The sequence below is a fragment of the Aythya marila genome (genome assembly GCF_965140915.1).
Source record: "Aythya marila genome assembly, chromosome: 15".
Lineage (NCBI taxonomy): Eukaryota > Metazoa > Chordata > Aves > Anseriformes > Anatidae > Aythya > Aythya marila.
Window position 1 is genome coordinate 17,651,020 of NC_139056.1, and position 22,497 is coordinate 17,673,516.

A 22,497-nucleotide genomic window follows, 5' to 3' on the forward strand; every position below is an offset into this window, starting at 1 on the left:
TCTCCAAATAGTTCTGTTTCTGTTCTTCTATATGCAGTTCAGATCTCTGAGAGAGATGGATAGAGAGCAAATGAAGAACGAAGTTGACAATTACTTTTTGTTAAAAATAAAATATTTATTCAGAGTAACTTAGTTTCAATTCCTTCTCTTCCATCCCATTTAACATTTCCCTGTTCAGGTGAGTGTACTGGCTGGTGTTAGCAGACAGGTGGTTTGATTCAGCTAGCCTTTTTGTAAATCAGATTATATCATATTTGGGAAATACATTATTTCTGAAACTCAGCAAGATGCAGTTAATATTACTGTGATGGAATTACTGAAATCAATGGATTCTGTGATTATTTTACTAGGAATGCAAAAGACTTGGGAGTAAAATGGAACACAGCTTTAAAAGAAATAACTTTAACAGTCCTCTGCCTGAACAGTTAACTTTTGTATTCGTATATGTGGGGTCAATTGCCTAAAATGTTCTTCTGAAGCAGTACTAAGGAGAGAATTGCATTTTTAACAGGAAACATTTTTAGTGCTGCTATAGTTGAAGTTGCCAGTGTGGTCTTAGTTATTTGCTGCTAATGCCTTCATTGTAAGGATATTGAGTCTTATATCAACATGTTCACTTCCTCTTGAAATGAAGAGTCTGGAAGAACAGTTCTTTACATCTTTAACTTCAGCAATGTCTTAAGTGGAAGGTTTAACTGCTCTAGTAGTTATTACAAGGCAGGTTCCATTCTGCTAATGTTTCTGTCCTGATAAAAACTTGTAGTATAGTCATGGATATGTCTGAGCAAAACTGTTAATGTTGTGTCCCCCCCCCAAATTTCTCATGGAACAAATATAAATTGTTTTTCAAAGAACTGGGTACTTTATAGAGTAAGTTCTGCATCTACATGAGGAATTGCAGTAGGCTGATAAGAATTATGCTTGTAGTTATTAATAAGTGTAAAACTTTCAGACAAGATAATTTCTTTTTCCTATACGCCTATCTACTTAGTATTCTGTTCTCTTGGGTTTCAGTGTAAGGCTATGACTTGCTTTTATCACTCATGCATAGGCTTTTAATTGGCCTAAGTTTTCTGCAAATCTCTTAGCAAAGCCATCTTCAGGAATAGAAAACAAGAGATACAGATGTTGAGAACTAAAGATGGTGCTCAAAGGCAAAAAAAAAAAAAAAATGCTTAAGAGGAGCAATTTTATATGCATTCCTGTTTCTAACACAAGTGGTGGTAGCTAGTGGAAAGGAGATAATTTGGAGGGTTGTCTGGATGTAATCATAGAATGTTTTGGGTTGGAAGGCATGGGCCTTAAAGATCATCCAGTTCTGAGCCCCCTACCATGGGCAGGGACACCTCCCACTAGACAAGGTTGCTCAAAGCCCCATCCACCTGGCCTTGAACACCTCCAGGGATGGAGCATCCACACCTTCTCTGGGCAACTCGTTTCAGTGCTTCACTACCATCATAGTAAAGAATTTTCTCTCTAATATAAACCTACATTCTTTTAGTTTAAAGCCATTACCCCTTGTTCTATCACTACGCTCCCTGACAGGGAGTCCCTTCCCAGCTTTCCTGTAGGAACCCTTTAGGTAATGGAAGACCACTATAAAGTCTCCATGGAGCCTTCTCCATGCTGAACAACCCCAACTCCCTCAGTCTGTCTTCATAGGAAAGATGCTCTAGCCCCTTGATCATCTTTATGACCCTCTTCAGGACTCATTCTAATGCTTCCATGACAATTTTCAACTAAATAGCGAATCCAGTATGTGGGTGGGTGTGGGATTTTTATTTTTAAAGCAAATCTTTGTTTGGGTAACTTGGTCTATTACTTACAATGCTAGAAGTAATGTCTGTTTCATATAGCTCTTGTAACTATACAAGTAGAAATTCTGAGACACCCTTGCAGAATTGGGCTCATTATGCTTCTCTAAAGCTGATTAGTTGAAAGGATGCGTTGCAGGTAGAACTTGGAAAGAGATGCTGGTAACTGAAGTATTTGCAGGATTTTTGTACAAAAGGCATGAAACCAGGAGTGCAGTCACTTGTTTTAGACTGAAAAAAGTAATAAACTGGCAAAGTAATAAAATAGGCTTGATCTATGAAGACATAAAATGTTTTTGAAACACATGTTTTTCAACAATGAACTTGTATCTTTTTCTACATTTTTTTTCTAAGAAAGCTGTAGAATTAGCACGTTTATGGCATCAGATAAAGTATGCGAGTGAGAAATTACTTTTCAGTATGGAAAGAGAAAAATGTGATTCAGAAAAGTGCTTGGAAGATTAAAATCCTTCTCTAAGTTCCTCATATTGGAGCTTTCTGAAGAATTTGTCCAAAACCAAGGAACTACTGTTTCTGGTATTTCAAATGGGATTACTATATATATATATATATATATATATATATATATATATATATATATATATATTTTTTTTTTTTTTTGCAGGTGGTTAAGTTAGATTATGTATATGTAATGAAAAAGGGGAGGGGAGATTAATTTTCTCCTTCCACACTTCCCTTTTTGACACCTTGCATTTAAGCTTATGGAAAGTTAATAAGGTCTGCAGAAGAACTGGATGTAAACATTGAAGTTGAGACTTCCTCTTCTGCTTTAAAAAAGTTGTTTCACTTAGCAAATATTCTGTAATGCTTTATAGCAAAAAACAAACAAACAAAAAACCACACATGCAAGGATAAACTTGCTTGGCACTTCTGATAAGAAAGTATTAAGTTTGATGTTCAGTTCTCTGGTAATTCTGAAGGAATTCATTACAGTTCTTGATTGTGCCGGCCAACCCTTCTACACAGTGTGTACATACTGCCACCTCTTTTGCTGCTCCTCTGCTCTTCACTCAAGCCTATTGTCTCTGCCTCCTAAATCCTCACACTGCTAGCAAGGAATCTGGTATAGGAAGTTCTTTTGTGTTTATTAGCTGCACAACACCTAGCACTGTTGTGCTTTATCAGGTAACTGATCATGTAGAATGTGATCGAGACTATTGCTGTTACAGATGGCTTTTGTTGTCTTGTGAGCTGGGATGGATCTGTTTGCATGAAATGAATTCTTTAAGTCTTGTTTACGTTTGTAGCTATTGGGGCCATAGGCTGACTTTAGGTTCTTAGAAATCTTTGTGGTTTCCTGTTTCTGATCTCTTTTGAGGCTGCGGGTTGGGGGGGGGGGGGGGGAGGGGATTGGGGCGGATGGCCTTAAATAGTGTCTGCCTGTTAAGGTGCTTGGTACTTGAGTGCTTTGCTTAGAAGTAGAGGAGGTTAGAGGGTAACTGGATGGTATGCAGATTCTTTCAAATCCTCTCATTAGCTTTTATCCTTACCTGAATATGGAATTTGAATCCTGTAAATTAGTGGCAGGAAATACCACTGTATGTGTTGTCAAATTTAGAAAAAGGTATTTGCGTTAACTGCAGTGTTTGGGCCAACAGTGCTCTTTACATAATATGTTAATTCCTGTAGAAACAAAGTCAGTCTCGTAGATAACATAGGTTTATTCTCTAACTGAAAAAAATCAAACAAATCTAACAAAATAGAGATGTTCTTTTTGCTTACAAATATTTGTGTCTATCAGCTAAATTATATTTTTTGCTGTTACTACATGAATGTGATTTCCTCGTTACTGACTTACAGATAAAGTGCATTCTAGATCTCTAGAAAGTAGAGATGCGATGGTAGGTGGCCAGATCAGTCATTAAGAAGATAGTATCAGAGCTGAGCTTTGGTTCTGATGTTCTGAGATTTTTTTTATATAAACAGTTATTTGCCATTAACTTTTTCAGAATGTATATCCAAAAAATGAATTTGATTCTTCATGATTAATCTTCTTGACTGCTATGAATATAGGACTTGCATTTTCCAAGATTCATTGAAGACACAAAGCAAAAACCTGCTCATTAGAGCTTTTTTAAAACAAACAAAAAACCTCCTTGTGCTTCACAGTAATACAAGTAAATGTCTATGAAGAAAATTTTACAAATCAAATTCTCATAGGTTGTTGCAGCATTATGTTATGTCAAGTTTAGCCAGGGCTTGTATATATTGCCTTTGGCATTTGTTTATTTGTTTTTTAGAATCTGAAAGTATTGAAGGTAGTAAGTGTTGACAAATACATCTATTCTAAAATTATTTAAATTTACAAGCATTTAAGCATATATAAACTATATGTTATGGAGTTTCATTAGTTATTCAGTATATCGTTTCTCACATGCACTCACATGTAAAATGGATTAACAGAGAGTACTGTAGGCTGTTTAGCAGAAAATCCAACTCGATTTCTAGATGAGTCCCGAAAATAAATAGACATTGGGATACAATGTACAAGAACTATGTTCACTGCAGTTTGACAGCACACCAATAGGAAAGTTGTGTATAGTATCTCTTGATTGCCACTTCTTACTCTATTTTTCATATACAAGATCTATGTTTCATGCAGTTGTTTTATCTTTTCTCAATCTTCTGAAACACCAGTGTGCCATGAAAATATAATAAATATAACTGCCTGTTAATGTAAAGCCTATCTAATGTAAACTGTCTTTAGCAGAATCACAGTATAAATAGCAGCAAGTCACATTATCTCTAGCACTACAAAACAGTTGTCCACTTAAAACAATTACTTTCTCTTAATGTGAAGTAAAGGCCTTTATCCCTCCTTAATCGCACAGATAAATAGATGGGCTCCATATTTTTACTCGAAGACAAGTGTATTAACTTGGATGTTGAATCTTAGATTCATAGAACTTGGAAGATCTTTCTGTATCAAAGGACTGTTTGGCAGAGATGTAAAAGCAAGGGTTGGAAGAGGTACTGTGACAAATGGGGAGAATATCTTGTGCTGTATCATGCAGTATCTGTTTTAAAAGCCTCTCAAGCTCTATTGCAAATGAAAAGATTAATGTGTAGGCATCCTAGGGTGCTGCTATGTTACTTTCTGAATTAGATCATTGATGAAACAGATTTCCCTGATGTAGGGCATACATGTTGTTATTGATTTGTATTCCTAATTGTCTCTGAACTTCTTATCTTGATTTAGCCTAATGTTCATTACATACAGTACTCAGTAATTTTTATATGCAGTATGATTTCTGTTGAATTGCAGGTCATCCTAGTTTTTAGAGTCCTGGGTGCTCTGATACCAAAGGGCAAAGACTAATAGACACAGATTACAGGAGCTCAGTCTAGTCAGAGGATTAGATGCTTCTTCAGGGGTTCAGTTTCTGGACTTTTCTCCTGAAAGTAGTTGGTTTTGATTTATTCTCTAATGCTTGTCCAGTATTAGTGGCAGGATCCTATTTCCTGTTAGATTCCACAGACTTCTGTTCTTCCTTGTTAGGTTTTCAATATATGTTGTACAAAGAAGCAAAGAATTTTCATATGGAGGTAAACTTGAAACAGCACCCTTAAGAGCTTGGGAAGAAGGTAGTGTTAGAGACCGATTCTTAAAAACAGATACAGAATGATTTGAACAGTGGTTATCAGTGTGGTAGCGTGGTCTGTGGAAATCCATGTTGTGCAATAGGTAAGGGACACAAGTGTGTTGTCACTGTGTGAGGGTCTGTGCTTTCATTGACTTGCTAGTTGAGAAATGTTGATAGTTGCTGGAAAGAGAGCATCTTCAAGCTTCTGTAGATGCAGCATAGAAGTTTTTTCAATTATTCAGTAACTGACTTGCTAAAATGGTTGGACTTAGCAGAAGTAGTCTTAAACCTGATTTTTGTAAAATAAATAAATAAAAATAAATAAAATAAAAAATGAGGCTATATGAGGTTAGACTTGATGAGATGGCCTCTGTTCTATTTCTGATATACATGGAGACACATGTAGAAACAGTCTCTCTAGACATCCTTTTTTGGAATCTCTTAAAAACAAAAACAAGAAGGTAAGCAATCCAGGACATGAAATACTATATAAAAACATGCAGACTGTGGCAAGATGAGTGTAGGAGTGATGTTTTCTGTAAATGTTCAGGTGCAGCATACATATTCGTATAGTTCTGTCACTTTCTAGGTAACTGGTATTTTAAATCTTCTGCATCTTTGTCTGTTCATTTTTCTTAATCTTGACTTTTCTTTGAGAAGATGACTAGCTGATGTTTTGACTAACTAGTTTTGTCTAATTGGTGCTATACTTTGGCTGGAAATAACCTTCTCTTCCTACAACATCCCTTATTCCTGTCTTTCTTTTTCCTTTAAGGATAGTACTTTTCTATATGTGATATTCATTGTGATTTTATTTACTTGCACAGTATATGAAATTAACTGCATCCAATACCTTTTTTTTCCTCTGCTTTCTTTCCATGCTCTCTGGTGCTTTAGTGTTTTTTTTTGTTTGTTTGTTTGTTTTGTTTTGTTTTGTTTTCCATCAAGGCAATCGTGGTAGCTGCAAAATCCAATCAGATACTCCACAGTGCTATTTCTTCGTTTACCTGTATACCCTTTGTTGCTCTTGGATAGCCTGACTGGAGTAAGTTCATCATTTAAATCTTAATATTACAGTCTATTTACTACATTTCAATTAATGGGACGCTTGCTATATTTGCATCACCTCAGCAGTTGAGCAGTCAGTTATTCTTGTGCTTGGCTGTTGCTGTAGTCTTTGTGGAGAACAGTGCAATCTGGTTTTAATTGTAGCTACTGTGTATCTTTATACAAGCTGTCCTTTGAGTTGATGTCTGAAGGTAATGTGATTCAGCTGGGCTATGAGAATGTGAGGGGAAAATAACTAGTGATCATTGATTCTGTGACAATCTGGGGAAAGTGTCAACTCAAATATCTGCAAAGATGGTGTAAAAGGAATAGCGCCCTACTGCATGTATACTTCATCTGTGCGCGCTGTTTTTTCATAATAATAGCATCAACATACTTCTCTTCAAAGATGAGAATGCTGTATAACAAATTCTGAGCAGGGACATACGCTGTTCTTGGAGGGAGTTAGTGAACTTTCAAAAAACACATTTCTTCTCCCGTCAGCCTCCAAATCTTCACCCAAACTTCACATCCTTTTGTCCTCACAAAAGCTGTACAAAAAAAAAGCTGTACAAAATATTGCAAGTAGTTATCATTATAGGCATATTTCTTGTCAGACTCTGTTATATCACAAGGTTCAGACAAGGTCTAATAAAGGAAGCTACTACCTGTTTCTGACCTCCTGCTCTATCAGTTGGCTGCACTCCTTAGAAAAAGCTCTAAGGAGCGATAGAGTGCTTGGTGCAAGTAGGCTATATTCAGATTGGAAAGAGAATGCTTCTTCCAGGGATTATGTATACAACGGTTGTTTAATACTTTAATTATACTTTTCAAACTTACAGTAATTGATATCTATTTAATTGAAAGTGGAAAAAAATGATAATTTTACCTGTATTATTTTTGACTTTGTTACCTTAATCTGAATTTACAAAGTATACCTTTACAAGTGTAGAAATATGTTTGTATATCTTTGTAATGCCACTGAATGGATAAATTGTGTTTCTGCTGCCTTACTATACTATGTAGAGCACAAACAAGTATAATAAGTGTTAATTTTGGAGCTAGGTGCATTAAGCCTAAATGTGTAATTGAACATAAGTCCAATTCCCTTCTAAAGTGAGTTTTGATAGGAATGCAGGAAATTGTTCTGAATCAAACTGTAACTCATTAGATGCTATTTTTGTTGGAAGTAATGTATATTTGAATATCAAGATGAGATATGTCACAGACTAGGTCAGGATTGTATAAGCTGTTTTGAGGCTAGGACACTTCAGCTGTTTTTGTTTCATTCTGCTGACTGTATGTTAGAATGCTAAGATTAAAAACCCATGCTCATCTACAGTGTTAATATTCTCAAGTATTCCGTCTGCATTGCATTTCAGTTTTTATTGTCAGAGGAGGTTCAGCAGAGCTCTCCCCTTGTCTGTGTTTTCTGGTCAGTTTCAAGTGAAACATTTGAAGCAGAGTTTGACAGACTAATGGAGGTGTATTAGGAACAGGGAGGGAAACCAGCTTGACTAGTTTGCTTGGTTTTACATGAGAAAAATTGATGAAAAGGTACCAAATGAAGACTTCCTTTGTATATTATAAGAATTGGTGTTTGGGGTGTCTGTTCCTATATTTGCTGTGTCTGGTTCTTTTTTTTGGAATTGGGATGTCTTTATGAGATTAAATACTGTAAAATCCTTTGTCATAAAAGATCAGACCAGTGCATTCTTTAAAAAATAAATAATGATTCTAGTATCAGCAATATTTCAGCTGACCTGCCCTTTGTATGTATCTTGTTGGTGTCCTCTCCCTCCAATGTCTGTTAGAGAGAATACTGTTAGAAAAAGTGAGGTTCCAATTAAAAACATGTAATTGTAATCTGTGTATGTAGAAATATATCCTTTTGTCTATTGAAGTTTTTGTGATTTATTTTTCATCTCTAATGTTAATAGTGAATATAAGTGTTAATGCAGAGATATGTAACTTTTTTTAAGTTTCAGGAAAACTATCGCTTGTTAAGATGGTTTGAGGCACAGCTGTGAAATAAACCTTAATGATAATGTTATCTGTAGGAGAATGTACCTTGATATTTGACTCCTTAGTGTTGGAGAGGACTTCTTGAGTCTGAAAAACTGCCATTTGTGAATTAAAACTTTCAGACTTTTGACTTACAGCTATATGTACGTATGCAGCATGATGTAAACAGCGTCTGTTTAAGAGCTGCCATCTCCAAAATAAACACTTAGATTCTTTCCTAAAGACATCTTCATGATAGTCCTTTCAAATAGGAAGGAGTGGAAAGAAAGCCCAGATGTGTGGGATAATTATTTGAAGGTATGGGGATAACAGTTTCTTTTCTCTTTTCAGTATGATGCTGTTCCAATCCAGTCTAGTGTGGTGTTATGCTCCTGTCCATCCCCATCAATGGTGAGGAGCCAAGCAGATTCCAGCACTCCATCTGTCATTTCCACCTGTGGCAGCAGACAGGGATCAAACATGGAGAGCACTGCAGCTGAATCAAGATCTAGTTCAAACTCCTTGCAGCAGCATACAGGACAGCAGCCTCCACAGCCTCGAAAGAAACGACCTGATGACTTCAAATTTGGGAAAATTCTGGGTGAAGGATCTTTTTCAACGGTAACCTTATTTTTTAATTTAAAAAAAAAAAGCTGCTTATAGTCTGCAAAAATAGGAAAAACTTCAAAATTTGTTGCGCAGAAAATATTAGGAAGATTTAAATCTGGAGAAAACAACTTAGAGTAAATGAGCAGGGTGTAGTTGTTTAAATGTTAACAACTAATATTAAGTCTTGCACTGAATACAGGCGCTGAGCTTTAAGTAAGTACCTTTTTAACTCATCAGAAGTTCCACTGTATCCTGATGACTCTTGTTTTTAAGAGGCAGTGCTTTCTAATGTAAGTTTTTGATGCTTAATGAGTTATGTTAAAATTTTATTCCATGAAGGATTGGAACTGGGCTTGGAGTTGGTCATGGTAAGAACTTCTACCCAATATCTTGTTTGTGATGGGACCCAGTGCCAGATGCTTAGGGAAGAATGTAAAAACAATGATATTTTTCTGGTATTCTTTTTCAGTCTTTAGTATCATGGCCGTCAAGGACTTCATGAGCCATAGTTATTGTATAGTAGTTGTCAAGAGTAATTTGCACTTAATCGCATAGTTTGGAATTTGCAGGTTTCCTTAAAGAATCCAATAGAGTTGTTGCGTCTTGTTGGAATACTTAGTGACAGTCTGCTTCAGTAAGACACTTTAATTTCTGCTTCTCTTCTCTGGAGCTTAGCACTGTGTTCCCGGTAAACAGAGAAATACATAAGGCCCAAACTCCAAATAAACTTCTGTTCCAGCATTCTGCTACCTGTTCAGTGGTAGGGTTTTTTTGTTGTTTTTTTTTTTTTTGTCCTGAGTCAAGTCTAAGTTACTCAAATGAATTTAGGTGGGCAGTACGAGAGACTGCATACCATGGAAATGTTAATCCATATGTAGCATTATTGTTTTGAGTTTTACAAGCAGAATTTTGGTCACCATAATCATCAGGACCTCAGGTAGGACTGGTGAAAGTGTCCAGTCAAAACCAGTTGTTAAACATAGACTTAATCTCTGGCAGACTCAAGCATTTGTTCAAGCTTAAGAGTTTAATGGCTTCACCATTATGTCTGCCAATTATGTTGGCAAATGGTTCTACTTTGTAGCCTCTGAGAGCTCTCTGCTCTTCTTCCCTTGCTGAAAGAAACTCCCATTTGAAGGGTTTAACTACAATTTTTCCCTTGCTGTTTGATTTTGTCACTTACACGGTTGCATGTTCTGTGAATATTTTTTGTTTTAGCTACCTATCTGGTATAATTCCACTTTATGGAGTTTATGTTCCCTGGTGTTACATCTTCTCATACTGTGGATGATGCCCATGATAGTACAGACGTAGTATTAATATACATCACTGTGGCATTTTTTTCTTGTGATTCTGCTGTTTTTGTGGAATTGTTGTTTAGGAGAAAAAGAGGATATATGATTTACTCAGATGTGTTCAGTAAGGAGGGGACCTAAAGGAACGTGATGATTCAGGCTAGGAGGAAAATAAGCAATCTGCTGTACACAGCTGCTCAGTATGAATGTACATGTGTGGGTAATTTGTCTGAAACATGGTAAAAAAAAAAAAATACAGTACAGGACTAAAATAGTTAGTCTTTGGTGCTATACAGGTTAATACAGGTTTGGGTTATTAGCCAAGATGTGTTTTCACCTGTGTCGATAAGTCTGCAGATGAGACTGTTAGGTGGGACTGTTGATCTTCTTGAGGGTAGAAAGGCTCTGCAGTGGGAAATGGATAGGCTAGATAGATAGGCTGAGTCCAATAGTGTGACGTTCTACAAGGCTAAGTGCCAGGTCCTGTTCTTGGGTCACAACAACCCTGTGCAATGCTACAGGCTGAGAAAAGAGTGGCTGGGAGGTTTTCTGGCAGAAAGGGACCTGTGGGTGCTGGGGGACAGCTGGCTGAACATGAGCCAGCAGTGTGCTCAGGTATCCAAGAAGGCCAATGGCATCCTGCCTGCATCAGAACTAGCGTGGCCAGCAGGACTAGGGAAGTGATTGTCCCTCTGTGCATTCCAGTGAGACTGCACCTTGAACACTGTGTTCAGTTTTGGGCCCCTCTCTACAAGAAGCAAATTGACTTGATTGAGTGAGTGCAGAGAAGAGCAATGAAGCTGGTGAAGGGACTAGAGAACAAGAGTCATGAGGAGCAGCTGAGGGAGCTGGGATTGTTTAGGCTGGAGAAAAGGAGGCTGAGGGGAGACCTCATCACTCTCTATAACTACCTGAGAGGAGGTTGCAGTGAGGAAGTTGTCGGTCCATGTGAGCACATCAATTTCTATAATGCAGAAAGTCAGCACTATGTATCTGGGTATTTATTAAATAATGAACTTTAAGTTACTGCTTTCAGTAACTTTAATAGTAGACTTGATGAAACCTGGCAACAAAAATTAGAAAAGTTATGAACATTCTCATCTTATTGCACAGCTTTAAATAATATTGTCTGTGTATACACAGAAGAGTTTAAAAAAAATCCTTTGGTAAGGACACAGCTTGCAATAGACTGGCTGTTTCTAGTAGAAATGTCCATTGATTAAATAATGTGAACTTCAGTGTATTTGTAGATGTTGCACTTTTTTTAGTTGTTTCTTACCACCACACTGAGATTTCTGTTTTCTAATGATGAAAGAGAGCAACTTACGTGCAGTTCTCCTGTCACCATGAAAAAAATTAATTGACCTGAAGAAGGGCCTTATTTGGAACTTTTCTTTCTAAATGTATGACATTTGGTATTAGGTGTGTATGCAGTACTCAGTATAACTGGTTTTGTTTAGGGGCTAGGGAGCCAGTGTACTATGAACACATGCTTAAATCTTTTGCTGATTGTGTTTGTGATACTTAGAATACTGCTTGTCCAAAATAAACTACCTACTGAAAGATCAAAAACAATGTTACCATATGTCTTTAATAAATAGTTATATTATATTCTCTCTTCTGTGCCAACAGGTTGTCTTGGCTCGAGAATTGGCAAGTTCTAGAGAATACGCCAGTAAGTATTAATTCCTTAAACACAGCTTTTTAAAAATACTTCATGAATGTGTGCCTTTTACAAAACACCTGTTAAAAAGATGGGATAAAACTAGTGTTTTTGTGATAATTTTATCTTAACAAGAAAAAATGGCAACCAAACCACTGACTACTTAAATGGACTTCATTTTTTGTATCTTCCTGTGTTTTCACTCTTCATTAAGTTAAAATTCTAGAAAAACGTCATATCATAAAAGAAAACAAGGTGCCATATGTGACACGAGAGAGAGATGTAATGTCCCGCCTGGATCACCCTTTTTTTGTGAAACTCTACTTCACCTTTCAAGATGATGAAAAGCTATGTATCCTTTAAGTTCTAAAACTTTCTGTTATATTTTCTTAAAAATAACAATCCGCAGTTTTGGTTCCTTTGAAACATTGTTTGACGGGAATGATGAAATAAACCTAAGTTATTTAAAATGTCTTAGTTGTTTGTGATGCAGTTTTTTTTCAGTAATGCTTTTATTTAAAATTAAGTGAATGGAATGAATGTGCCCCCTCAAAGAAAGAGGGAATGACGTGGGAGACAGGAGAATGGATCTCCTATTCTCCATGTGGTAAATGCTGAAAGGTGACTTGCACTTTAAAAAAAAAAAAAAAAAAAAAAAAAAAAAGAAAGTGTTTGAGAAATGTTTTACTTCTGATATATAGAGTAAAACACCACGATTCCTGTGTTTAAAATAGGAGTAGCCAGCTACATTTATTTTTCACTCAAACAATTAGATTTGGTAAGCACTTCTATATAACAATTTTTACAGAATAATCTAAATGAGGAAAAGAAAGGAAAATCTTCTATTTGGGCCACTGCTTCATCAGTTTCCTCTAGCAAAGTGCAGCTTCATCTTCAAAGCTCATTGCTTTGCAATCAGCTTTTTTCTTTTGCTGTGAAGAAATTTTCAGTAATGTGAATTTCCTCCTAAACATCCTGTTTGGAAGTGGCTGTGCCAAGGGTAAAAGGATAGATCAGTTCATTTCTGGGGTCAGTAAGTAGTTGTTGTTTTTGTTTTTTGTTTTTTGTTTTTTTTTTTTTAAGAGGCTGCTAACAATGCTAACAGGCTGTGTGTGTGTGCACGCATGCACTAACAGAACTTAAAGGGCTGTCTTTATATTATAAATATTTGCTCATTGTACATTGGACTGATATTTTTGTACCTTTCCAGATGATGGCGCAATTTTAAACTTATGTTCATTATTAATGTAAATGGATGTTTATGTAAGCAGTTACATATACAGGTGGAAACAATTATTCAGGTGAAAGATTACAAATTGAATCCACTATGTAGTCTTTGCAATGCTAAGAAACTGGAACCTGTATGCTAGGTTTTTAATACATTTAATTAGACATAGTTTTGGGTTGCTGCCATGTAAAGTTTCACATTAACCAACTTCTACCGTTTTGTTCATGTCTTTTCAATATTATTTATGTTTTTTGAATGAGGTCTGGGGAATTTTGTTTTAAAAAAGTTTTAATGGTAGACCTTAACTTCTTACATTCAGATTTTGGGCTTAGCTATGCCAAAAATGGCGAGCTGCTAAAGTATATACGCAAAATTGGCTCATTTGATGAGACCTGTACCAGGTTTTATACTGCTGAAATTGTATCAGCCCTGGAGTATTTGCATGGGAAAGGAATTATTCACAGGTAATATGGAAAGTCGAGATCGAAATGCTTTTGATTATGCGCAAGGAATGTTCTTCATGAAGTGTAAATTGAATATGGATTTTGTGGGAAGCTAATAACACAATAGCATTTCATTAGTAATAGTACTATTAACATAACACAAGGAACTAAATAGTGCAAACTTCATGAGGAGAGACAATCTGTTATTAGACAATTTGGAAAAAGTAAGAGAAATTCATGATCTAGAACTTACATTCCCAAAAGCTTGTCTGTCTTGAGATGAATCATTAGGCTAAAATCAGACTGGCATTTTTGCTAACTTTTTTTTTTTTTTTCCCATATCGTGTTATGTACCAAAACCAGCTAGAATTCTGCTGGTGTGTGAATCTGCATGCAGCACATCAATAAGAAAAGTAAAATTCGGTTTCGGCCGAGTGAACAAATTCCACAAAGTTGAATGAGAATTAGGTAAACGTTGAAATTTACCAAAGTTTTTAATAGAACCTTTGCAGTGTTTCTGATGTACTGATATTGTCTGGGTAAACCATGTTTTGTCATGAATGTTTTTAAACAAATAAAAGCTGGTTCTGGTGCAATATTCAAATAAGAGTGAGAAGTCTGAGCTACAGAATTTGTTTTGGGGAAGAAATCTATTCTGTCTGTAGATACCGAAGCAGTTGTTCGTGGTAAATGATAGTTGGCAAAAAGCTGACTGATCTAACTTTTTTCAGTTATTAGAAAAATACTGTCTAAGTATTCTTTTCTGTGAAATAGTTGAGAATAGAATCTATAGGGGCCGGATGCACCATTGTTTGACTAACTGAAGTTTTCTGCTGTGAATAAGCAGGCCTAAAAGATATTACTGCCATATCAACTTGTCAGACACTACCTAAATTATGGCTTGGGAATTGATATTCGCTTCATTTTGCTCAAAAAGTGAGGTATACAATAACCTAGTTTTGTGGTCAACTATTAATTACTTAATCTTTTTAGGAAAAATGTTAATGAATGCACTTTCCAAAATGTGTTAGCAGCAGTCTGCATGTTGACAGCTGCAAGTCAAGGAAAACTTAACACAACATTGTTTACAGAATGTCTGCATCATTTATGATAATGTGCATGCAAAACACCAGACCATTTTGCAATACTAATTTTTGTGCTGTTTATATACAAAAATCTGCCTTTTCTAGGGATCTTAAACCAGAGAACATCTTGCTAAATGAAGATATGCACATTCAAATAACAGACTTTGGAACAGCAAAAGTATTATCTGCTGACAGCAGACAAGGTATACCATATTTAATTTGCCACATTATGTAGTAGAGAATAGTACAGTTAGAAGGGAACTACAAAGATCAAGTCCGACTGCCATAGTTATATAGATAAGTGAGCCTTTGAAAATACAAGTATATTGTATTTATCAAATTGTGACTTTTAGATATCATTAGCTCTTATGTAAGAAAAAAAAATACTGAAATATATTGAAACAGTTTTGATTCTCTACTTTGATTATGGCAGAAGACATAGTATTTGGTATAGTGGTAAAGCCAGCTAGATTGCCAAATACCAGGTGGACTGTTCTCAATGACAAGTTTAAGTACTTGAAATTACTTTTCTTCTGTAAGACAAGAATACAAACAGATAGTTTGTCTCAGCTGAAACAGTAAGCTATTATTCTGTGCATGTTGTATTTAATCCCCCACCGACTATCAGAGTTGCTTAAATGTAGATCATTGAACTTTTATGCCACTAGCTGCTTAGTGTTAACCTGTGAATGTGATACTGCAAACTATATCTGAAAAATGCACTGGGCTGAACTGATTTTCATTCACTAAATTTGATAAATGAATTTTTTTACTCAGATTTACTAAGCGTGCGTTGGTAGAATTTGTGCTAAATGCCTAGCTTCTCAAACCAAATAGATATCACTGAGATTAAAGCAATTTGTCTCCTCTGATCAGGTTTTGTGAATGGGTAGAGAAATGAAATTCCTGTGTGTTTTTGGATGGTGTGGGAGGGGGTTGGTTTCTTCACAAGTATGTATTTACTTACCTCTTTCAATTTTCTTCACAGCACGGGCAAATTCATTTGTAGGGACAGCACAGTATGTTTCTCCAGAGCTGCTGACAGAGAAATCTGCCTGTAAAAGGTGAAGACTATTGTATTTTAGAAATATACGGATTCTGTCAGATGCTATCAAATGGAATGCAGGGAGTGAGAGGATGTATCTTAGTATTATGTATCTTAGTATTTCTAAGAAGCAAGATACTCGAACATAAAGGTTAAGAGTTTGAGTTTTTCTTAGCAAGTATTGCTTCTTGTCTGAGTGCTAGTTTCATCAGTTTATCTTACCTCCTACAAACAGAATTTACCATTGTTAGGAGAAGGTAGTTTGTGGTGAGCAGTTGGATTCCTCTTCCCCATAAATATCTTTCTCTATTATAGAAATAAAATCATTCTGAATTCTTATTTTGTGTAAGATGGCTCTATTATGGTTACTCCTGAGATAAAAGCAACAGAATGTTATTCTGTCAGTTAGGGGAAAGGTTGCAGCTTGCTTTGAGTTGTATTTGGATCAGCTTGCAGTATTATTACTAAGCTCTGCTTGGGGTTTGCAACAGTTTAAAGATCATCTCTGTGCCTGGTATGAGTAACATACTTAAATGAGATTCCCGTATGAAATTTCTTAAATAGGTTATTGATAGTAACCTACGGATTGTTGTGTATCTATTTTATTACAGTATAAGAATAATCAAGAATAATCACTCAAAGTAATCACTGACAAAACATAGGGGAAAAAAATCTCTATTTTGTGAATAACTCTCCTGTGGTAATTTCAGCTGTTATTTTTTGAATTTATATAAATGCCACCAGCCCTTCCAGTTCTGCTTCTAGTAAAAATGTTTGGGCTGGTTTGGATAATGTAAAGACTTCATCAGGCTATCATCCCCCTTTAGAATTTCCATAATACCTCTGCATAAAATTCCTAATTTGAGCAGGTCTGAGCCGCCATTAGAATTTTAGTCTTCTATGAGGATTTCTAAGCCTTGCCAAATCTATGTATAAAGTACTCTGAGGTAAAGTAAGTTTAAACATACTCTTTCAGGACAACACATTAAAACTTTTTCTCTCCTTTGTACCATATAGCCTGCATTTTTTCTTTGTGTCTGAAAGAAAGCTTTTGGTGAAAAAGTGCTATGGTGATGATTTTTTCCATTAAATATTTAGAGGAAATGATTCTAATTCTGAAGGAGCATATTTTGCATTAAGTTGGATTTGTCTTGGAATTGTGGTAGTGGTTAATAAGACATCTTTTTAGTCTTGTTTACCCATTATGTCAACTGAAAATTCAGCTGTCTTGCACATGTGCTTGTAGTCAGTTGTTGGGGGATGGTTACTGTATGCTTTCAGAAGTAGTGTTGCAGGCCTATTCTCCAGACAAGGAATAAAGTGAATAGTGTGGAAGTCACACTAACAGGCTTGTCTGACATATTTGTGATGTGTTCTAACTAGCAGGAATTTAAGAAATTTTATTTTTGTTTTACAAATTTATAGAAAAACATGCTAAGGTTTTTTTTCCTTTTTTTTTTTTTTTTGAAGCTCTGACCTCTGGGCTCTGGGATGTATAATATATCAGCTTGTAGCTGGATTGCCTCCATTCAGAGCTGGGTAAGAGACTTATGCTACTAGTTCTTTAATGTGGATTATAAATACATTTACTTGCATTGGGTTTTACTTTACTATCAGTTCTGAAGTACAGATTTTCATGGTGCACTTTTAGTGTTGTTATGCCTGCTTTTATTTGTATAATCTAGTTCGTTTCCTTGTTGAAATCGTGAAGATGCTAAGAGTAACTAGAAGTCCTGAGAGAGGTTATTTGATTTATCTTAGGACTTCAAATGTAGTTTATACTGTAAGGTAACTATGCCTCCATGAAGGTTTCTTTCACCTCTATATTGAGGCATTCGACCTTTCCCTGTTACTGTTCAAGTATTTCATGCTTACAGGATCACAGATGCTTATAAGCAACTGCTTCCCCTTAAGTACACTATAGAAGGATTTACGGGAACTTGACTTATAGCTTGTGTTTCTCAAATTTAATATTTGTCCAGATTATGCACTGTTAAGGTAAAAGAACCATGGAGAACTAATAACTAGCTAATATTTTTCTCTTTTGCAGGAATGAGTATCTGATATTCCAGAAGATAATAAAGTTGGAATATGACTTTCCAGAAAAATTTTTTCCCAAGGCAAAAGACCTTGTAGAAAAGCTATTGGTAAATATTTACTGCTGTTGAATGATTTGATGACATTGGAAACATTCAGCTTTTTAATGTAGTTCTCTTTTCCTAAAGTTTCTATCTATTCTACCATGAACCTTGTAATAAGAACAACTCTGAACTATTAATTGTGCATAAGAGTATCTCAAAAGTCAACATCCATTATTAAACAGCACTGATTTATCTGAATTATAAAGCATGGGCAAAGAACGTCTCTGTCAAGTGGAAGCAAATATTTCTAAAAACTATGCGTAATACAAGTTAAGATTCAAACACTTGTGCTTGCATAGTACTTGAGTTAATTTTTGAGTTGTATAATATATCATTTAGTTATAAAGAATGTTCTGTACATCATAGAAAGATGTATTCCTTAAATAAAGATGTATTCCTTAAATAAATTGATATAAATCAATTTATCCTTCATTTTAGGGCAGTTAATGCATGTCTAATAATAGTATCAGCAAAAGTTTTATTCTGCACATGAATGTGCAGTGAATATGTAAATTATGTAAAAATGCTTACACATTTTGCATGGTGTAAGCTTCTTGAAGTTGGATGGTCTAGCTTATTAGGGAGAAAATTCTGTACATTATGTTTGTGAATGGTGGTGAGTGCAACCATTATAAAAGGGCCTAATAGCTCTGTGGCCAAGCCAGCATTCTCTGAGTGGTAAGGTCCAGGATGTGTCAACATCCTGAGGGATGGTGGTAAGGTCCAGGATGTGTCAACATCCTGAGATCTGTGCTGTTTTAGGGTGCTTGAGGTTGGTGTTTGGCACCAACTATAGCTTTTACAGCTGTCTTGCATCACTCACAGTATGATGTGGGACTATATTTAAATGAGCCATGCTCCATCATGCAGCCTCTGTGGGTTTGCTTGGTTTTGTTTCCATCTTTATAAAGAAACAAAGCAAAAAAAAAAAAATCTGTGGATCCAAAGAAGTGCTTATTTCTCTAGCTATGTGAGCTGATGAAATACTAAATTGTGCTAACAAGTCACACTGACAAATAACACCTTGTATTACAAGGGTGGGTTGGTGGGTAGAAGGGGTGTCAAGAAGATGGAACCAGACTTTTCAGTTGTGCCCAGCAACAGAGAGGCACTGGGCACAGACTGAAAACATGGGAAGTTTCTGTGAGAGGAAGTTCCTGATGACAGGACACTTTACTGTGAGGGTGACAGAGCACAGGAACAGGTTGCCCAGAGAGGTTGCGGAGTCATCTTCTCTGGAGGTATTCAAAACCTTTCTGGATGCCATCCTCTGCAATGTGCTCTAGGTGATTCTGCTTGGCAAGGGGTTTCGACTAGATTATCTTCAGAGTCCCTTTCGACCTCAGCCATTCTGTGATTTTATGATAAGCAGTCTCCTTGTATGTGCCTAGAAGAGTAAGGCTGACCAATTAAGTTTTTGCATATTGCTGTGCAAATGTGAATGGTGCTTGCCCCTTTCTTGTCATTAATTTATGCATGCTAACTTCATTGTAACCTGTTCAGGTTCTAGATGCTACCAAAAGATTAGGCTGTGAAGAAATGGGAGGATATGGACCTCTTAAGGCTCACCCCTTCTTTGAATCTATTGTGTGGGAGAACCTACATCTTCAGACACCCCCAAAACTTACAGCATACCTACCTGCCATGTCAGAGGATGATGAAGACTGTTATGGAAATGTATGTTTAGCTATAGCTATATTCAGCTCTGATGCTGCCTAGACTTCCGTTAAAACAAAATTATTGTATATCAAGTACTTTCATTGAAGCTACTGGTTGGTTATATTTTAATGAAGACTTAACTATTAAGAATCTAATAAACAATTTCTGGATAAAATTTGATCTAGTCAACATTTTTTTTCTGATGGAGTGTTTTTCTTAAAAAAAAAAAAAGTTTGCTTTTGACTAAGCATAATTCTTTTGAGATATGCCAGTTAATTTGTAGAGAGTAGTCTGCCTTTTTTTGCGCAAAAGCCAAAGCATGCTTAAGTTAAAAGTAACACTAGTTATTCAGAGCAAAATAAGCTTTTTAAATAAACAAGCAACTCTTACTTTTTTTTTACTTTATTTTTTTTTTCCTCCTTTTAGTATGACAATCTCCTCAGTCAGTTTGGTTGCATGCAAGTTTCTGGTTCTGCCTCTTCCCATTCACTGTCTACCCCAGAGACGAGTACCCCACAGACATCAGGAGGCAATATTGAACAGTATATTCATGATCTTGACAACAATTCCTTTGAGTTGGATTTACAGTTTTCTGAAGATGAAAAGAGGTTACTTCTGGCAAAACAAGCTGGTGGAAATCCTTGGTAAGATCTGTGAAAATAGCTCATTTGTTACTTGCATTGAAGTGAGGAATCTAGAAAAATAATTTTTTATTCAAATTAATAATTGTCAGTCTTAATATCTTTAAAGAAACTAATATTGACTAGGTTTTTCCTAATTTCTTTTTTTTAAAGCAACAGCAGCAAAAAAAAAGTTTTTAAAGTTAAGGGCTAAAAGATGGTGTGGGTATAGGAAGAGAAATGGTACAGTGTAAAGAATTCTTCCCTCTACAGAGTTCCAGAACTAGAAGATGTTTTTTCTTTCTTACAGCTGGCATAAGTTTTTTTTTGTTTTGTTTTTTTTTTTTTTTGAATGATAATATTCCATTTATAACTAAAATATGTCCAGGCTATGCATTCATTAGCATTTCTCTTCATTCTTGATAAGAGTTGCTTGTTTGTGATTTTTTTAAAGGACAGCTTAAAAACAACAAAAACAAAACAAAACAACAACAACAAAAAAAATAACTACTAAAAACGTACCTGTTTGGTGTAAAATGAGGAAGAGGCCAAAATTCACCTAGTAGAGATATTCAGGACTCTTCGGAGGAAATTATACTAGAAGGAAATGGAAAATTGCTTAGTAATAGTAAACAGTTCTTACTGCCATTGTTATGTGGAAGAGTTATATCTGAGGTAATAGTGTTTTTTCCCTATTGTTTTGTTTTTCAAGGCATCAGTTTGTAGAAAATAACTTAATTCTAAAAATGGGCCCAGTGGACAAAAGAAAGGTAAGGGGTTTTCTTAATTTGCTGTAACAGGATTCAGTTGTCATGCTTTTACACATTCGTAATGAAGATAAGGAACCTGTTTTAGAACTTACTTGTCTAAGCTATTTGTAAGTGTCACATTGTTTTGTTTGTTTTTTAAGATGTGATGTTTTCCTGTGAATAGTTTTTTTAAATTTTGTGTTCTTATTTTTTTGAAAAGGCTAAAAGTAAATATTCTGTTGATGCTTCGCTTTGAGAAGACTGTAGTAAACAAGTTTTTGTACAACCTCTTCCTACCAATCTGATACAGTCGATTAAATACTTGGTCTTGATGCATATCTGTATGTGGATTGAGCCATTAATATTGGAAAATAGAATGCAAACTCGTATTGTCCTCAGCAGTGTTACGTTTCCTCAGTCTGACTAGTTCTACATCCTAAGAGAGGTAGAGGTGGCATTAGAACTGCTATAATTAATAACTTTAACATAGTACAGAGGAGCTTCAATAGTCTTTGTCAGCTATATAGGAATGTAGGTTGACTTTCATACAAGTTCTTACCTGTTTGTTCCTAATTTTCAACAGAAAATCATGACAATAGATTTGTGTGCCAGCATACTTGACAAATATATTCTGCTTTACTCTTTACAGTTAGTTGTTTTGTTTTGATAGAACTCAAAGATGAGTTCTTAAAATAGTACTTTTGTCACGTATTATGGATGCACTGCAACCTCCCCAAAAAGGAGTGAGGTCAATTAAGTGAAGCAAAAAGAAAACAAACTGCCCTAAACTCAAACATTTTCCTCTCACTGAGCTGTTTTAATTCTGCCTCTGTTGTTAAAATCAGAGATGTACAGATTTACCTCTTCTCTTTATGCTTTTTTTGCGTTGCTGTTTTTACTTTTCCCGTTAGGGATTGTTTGCACGTCGACGCCAATTGCTCCTCACAGAAGGGCCCCACCTGTATTACGTAGATCCTGTCAACAAAGTTCTAAAAGGAGAAATACCGTGGTCTTTGGAGCTACGTCCAGAAGCCAAGAATTTTAAGACATTTTTTGTTCACACAGTAAGTTACTTTATTTAATTTCTTTGCAAGTTGTGCTAAGGTTCTTGGACAATTATTGTAAATTTTGGACAATATTGTAAATTCTCCAAACAAATTTTGTTTGGAGAAAATACAATTTCATAAATACAGGTGTTGATTGCAGGATTACTTGTTAGTGTAGGTTAATAGATATAACTTCAAAACAAAACTGACATGCATCTTCCTGCAAAAATACAAAAAATACAACTATTTTTTATAATTCAAGCATAAGTAAAATATAAGTGGACTTTGTTTTCTCAAAGAAGTTCTTAAGAAGGACTTCTGAAGTCTGCCCTGTTTCTATACAGCACTTTGCAAGGAGTGTGCCAACAGTGTATATTGTCTGTTGATTTGACTGCTTAGCTTAATACTGAGAATAGATATTCAGTAGAATAATAATGTAATTAA

The 22,497-nt window shown here is 35.6% G+C and overlaps 1 protein-coding gene across 2 annotated transcripts in view; it reads left to right on the plus strand.

Moving 5' to 3' along the window:
* Window positions 1-22,497, plus strand: part of PDPK1 (3-phosphoinositide dependent protein kinase 1) — a 68,890-nt gene that overhangs the window by 1,472 nt on the left and 44,921 nt on the right. For both annotated transcript variants that reach the window (XM_082772761.1, XM_082772759.1), the window contains exons 2-13: window positions 8,822-9,091; window positions 12,007-12,049; window positions 12,252-12,389; window positions 13,585-13,729; window positions 14,899-14,996; window positions 15,782-15,857; window positions 17,309-17,377; window positions 17,889-17,985; window positions 19,483-19,656; window positions 20,065-20,282; window positions 20,971-21,028; window positions 21,919-22,071. In XM_082772761.1, coding sequence (XP_082628887.1) covers window positions 8,822-9,091; window positions 12,007-12,049; window positions 12,252-12,389; window positions 13,585-13,729; window positions 14,899-14,996; window positions 15,782-15,857; window positions 17,309-17,377; window positions 17,889-17,985; window positions 19,483-19,656; window positions 20,065-20,282; window positions 20,971-21,028; window positions 21,919-22,071 — 1,539 coding nt within the window. The remainder of the gene's footprint in view (window positions 1-8,821; window positions 9,092-12,006; window positions 12,050-12,251; window positions 12,390-13,584; window positions 13,730-14,898; window positions 14,997-15,781; window positions 15,858-17,308; window positions 17,378-17,888; window positions 17,986-19,482; window positions 19,657-20,064; window positions 20,283-20,970; window positions 21,029-21,918; window positions 22,072-22,497) is intronic.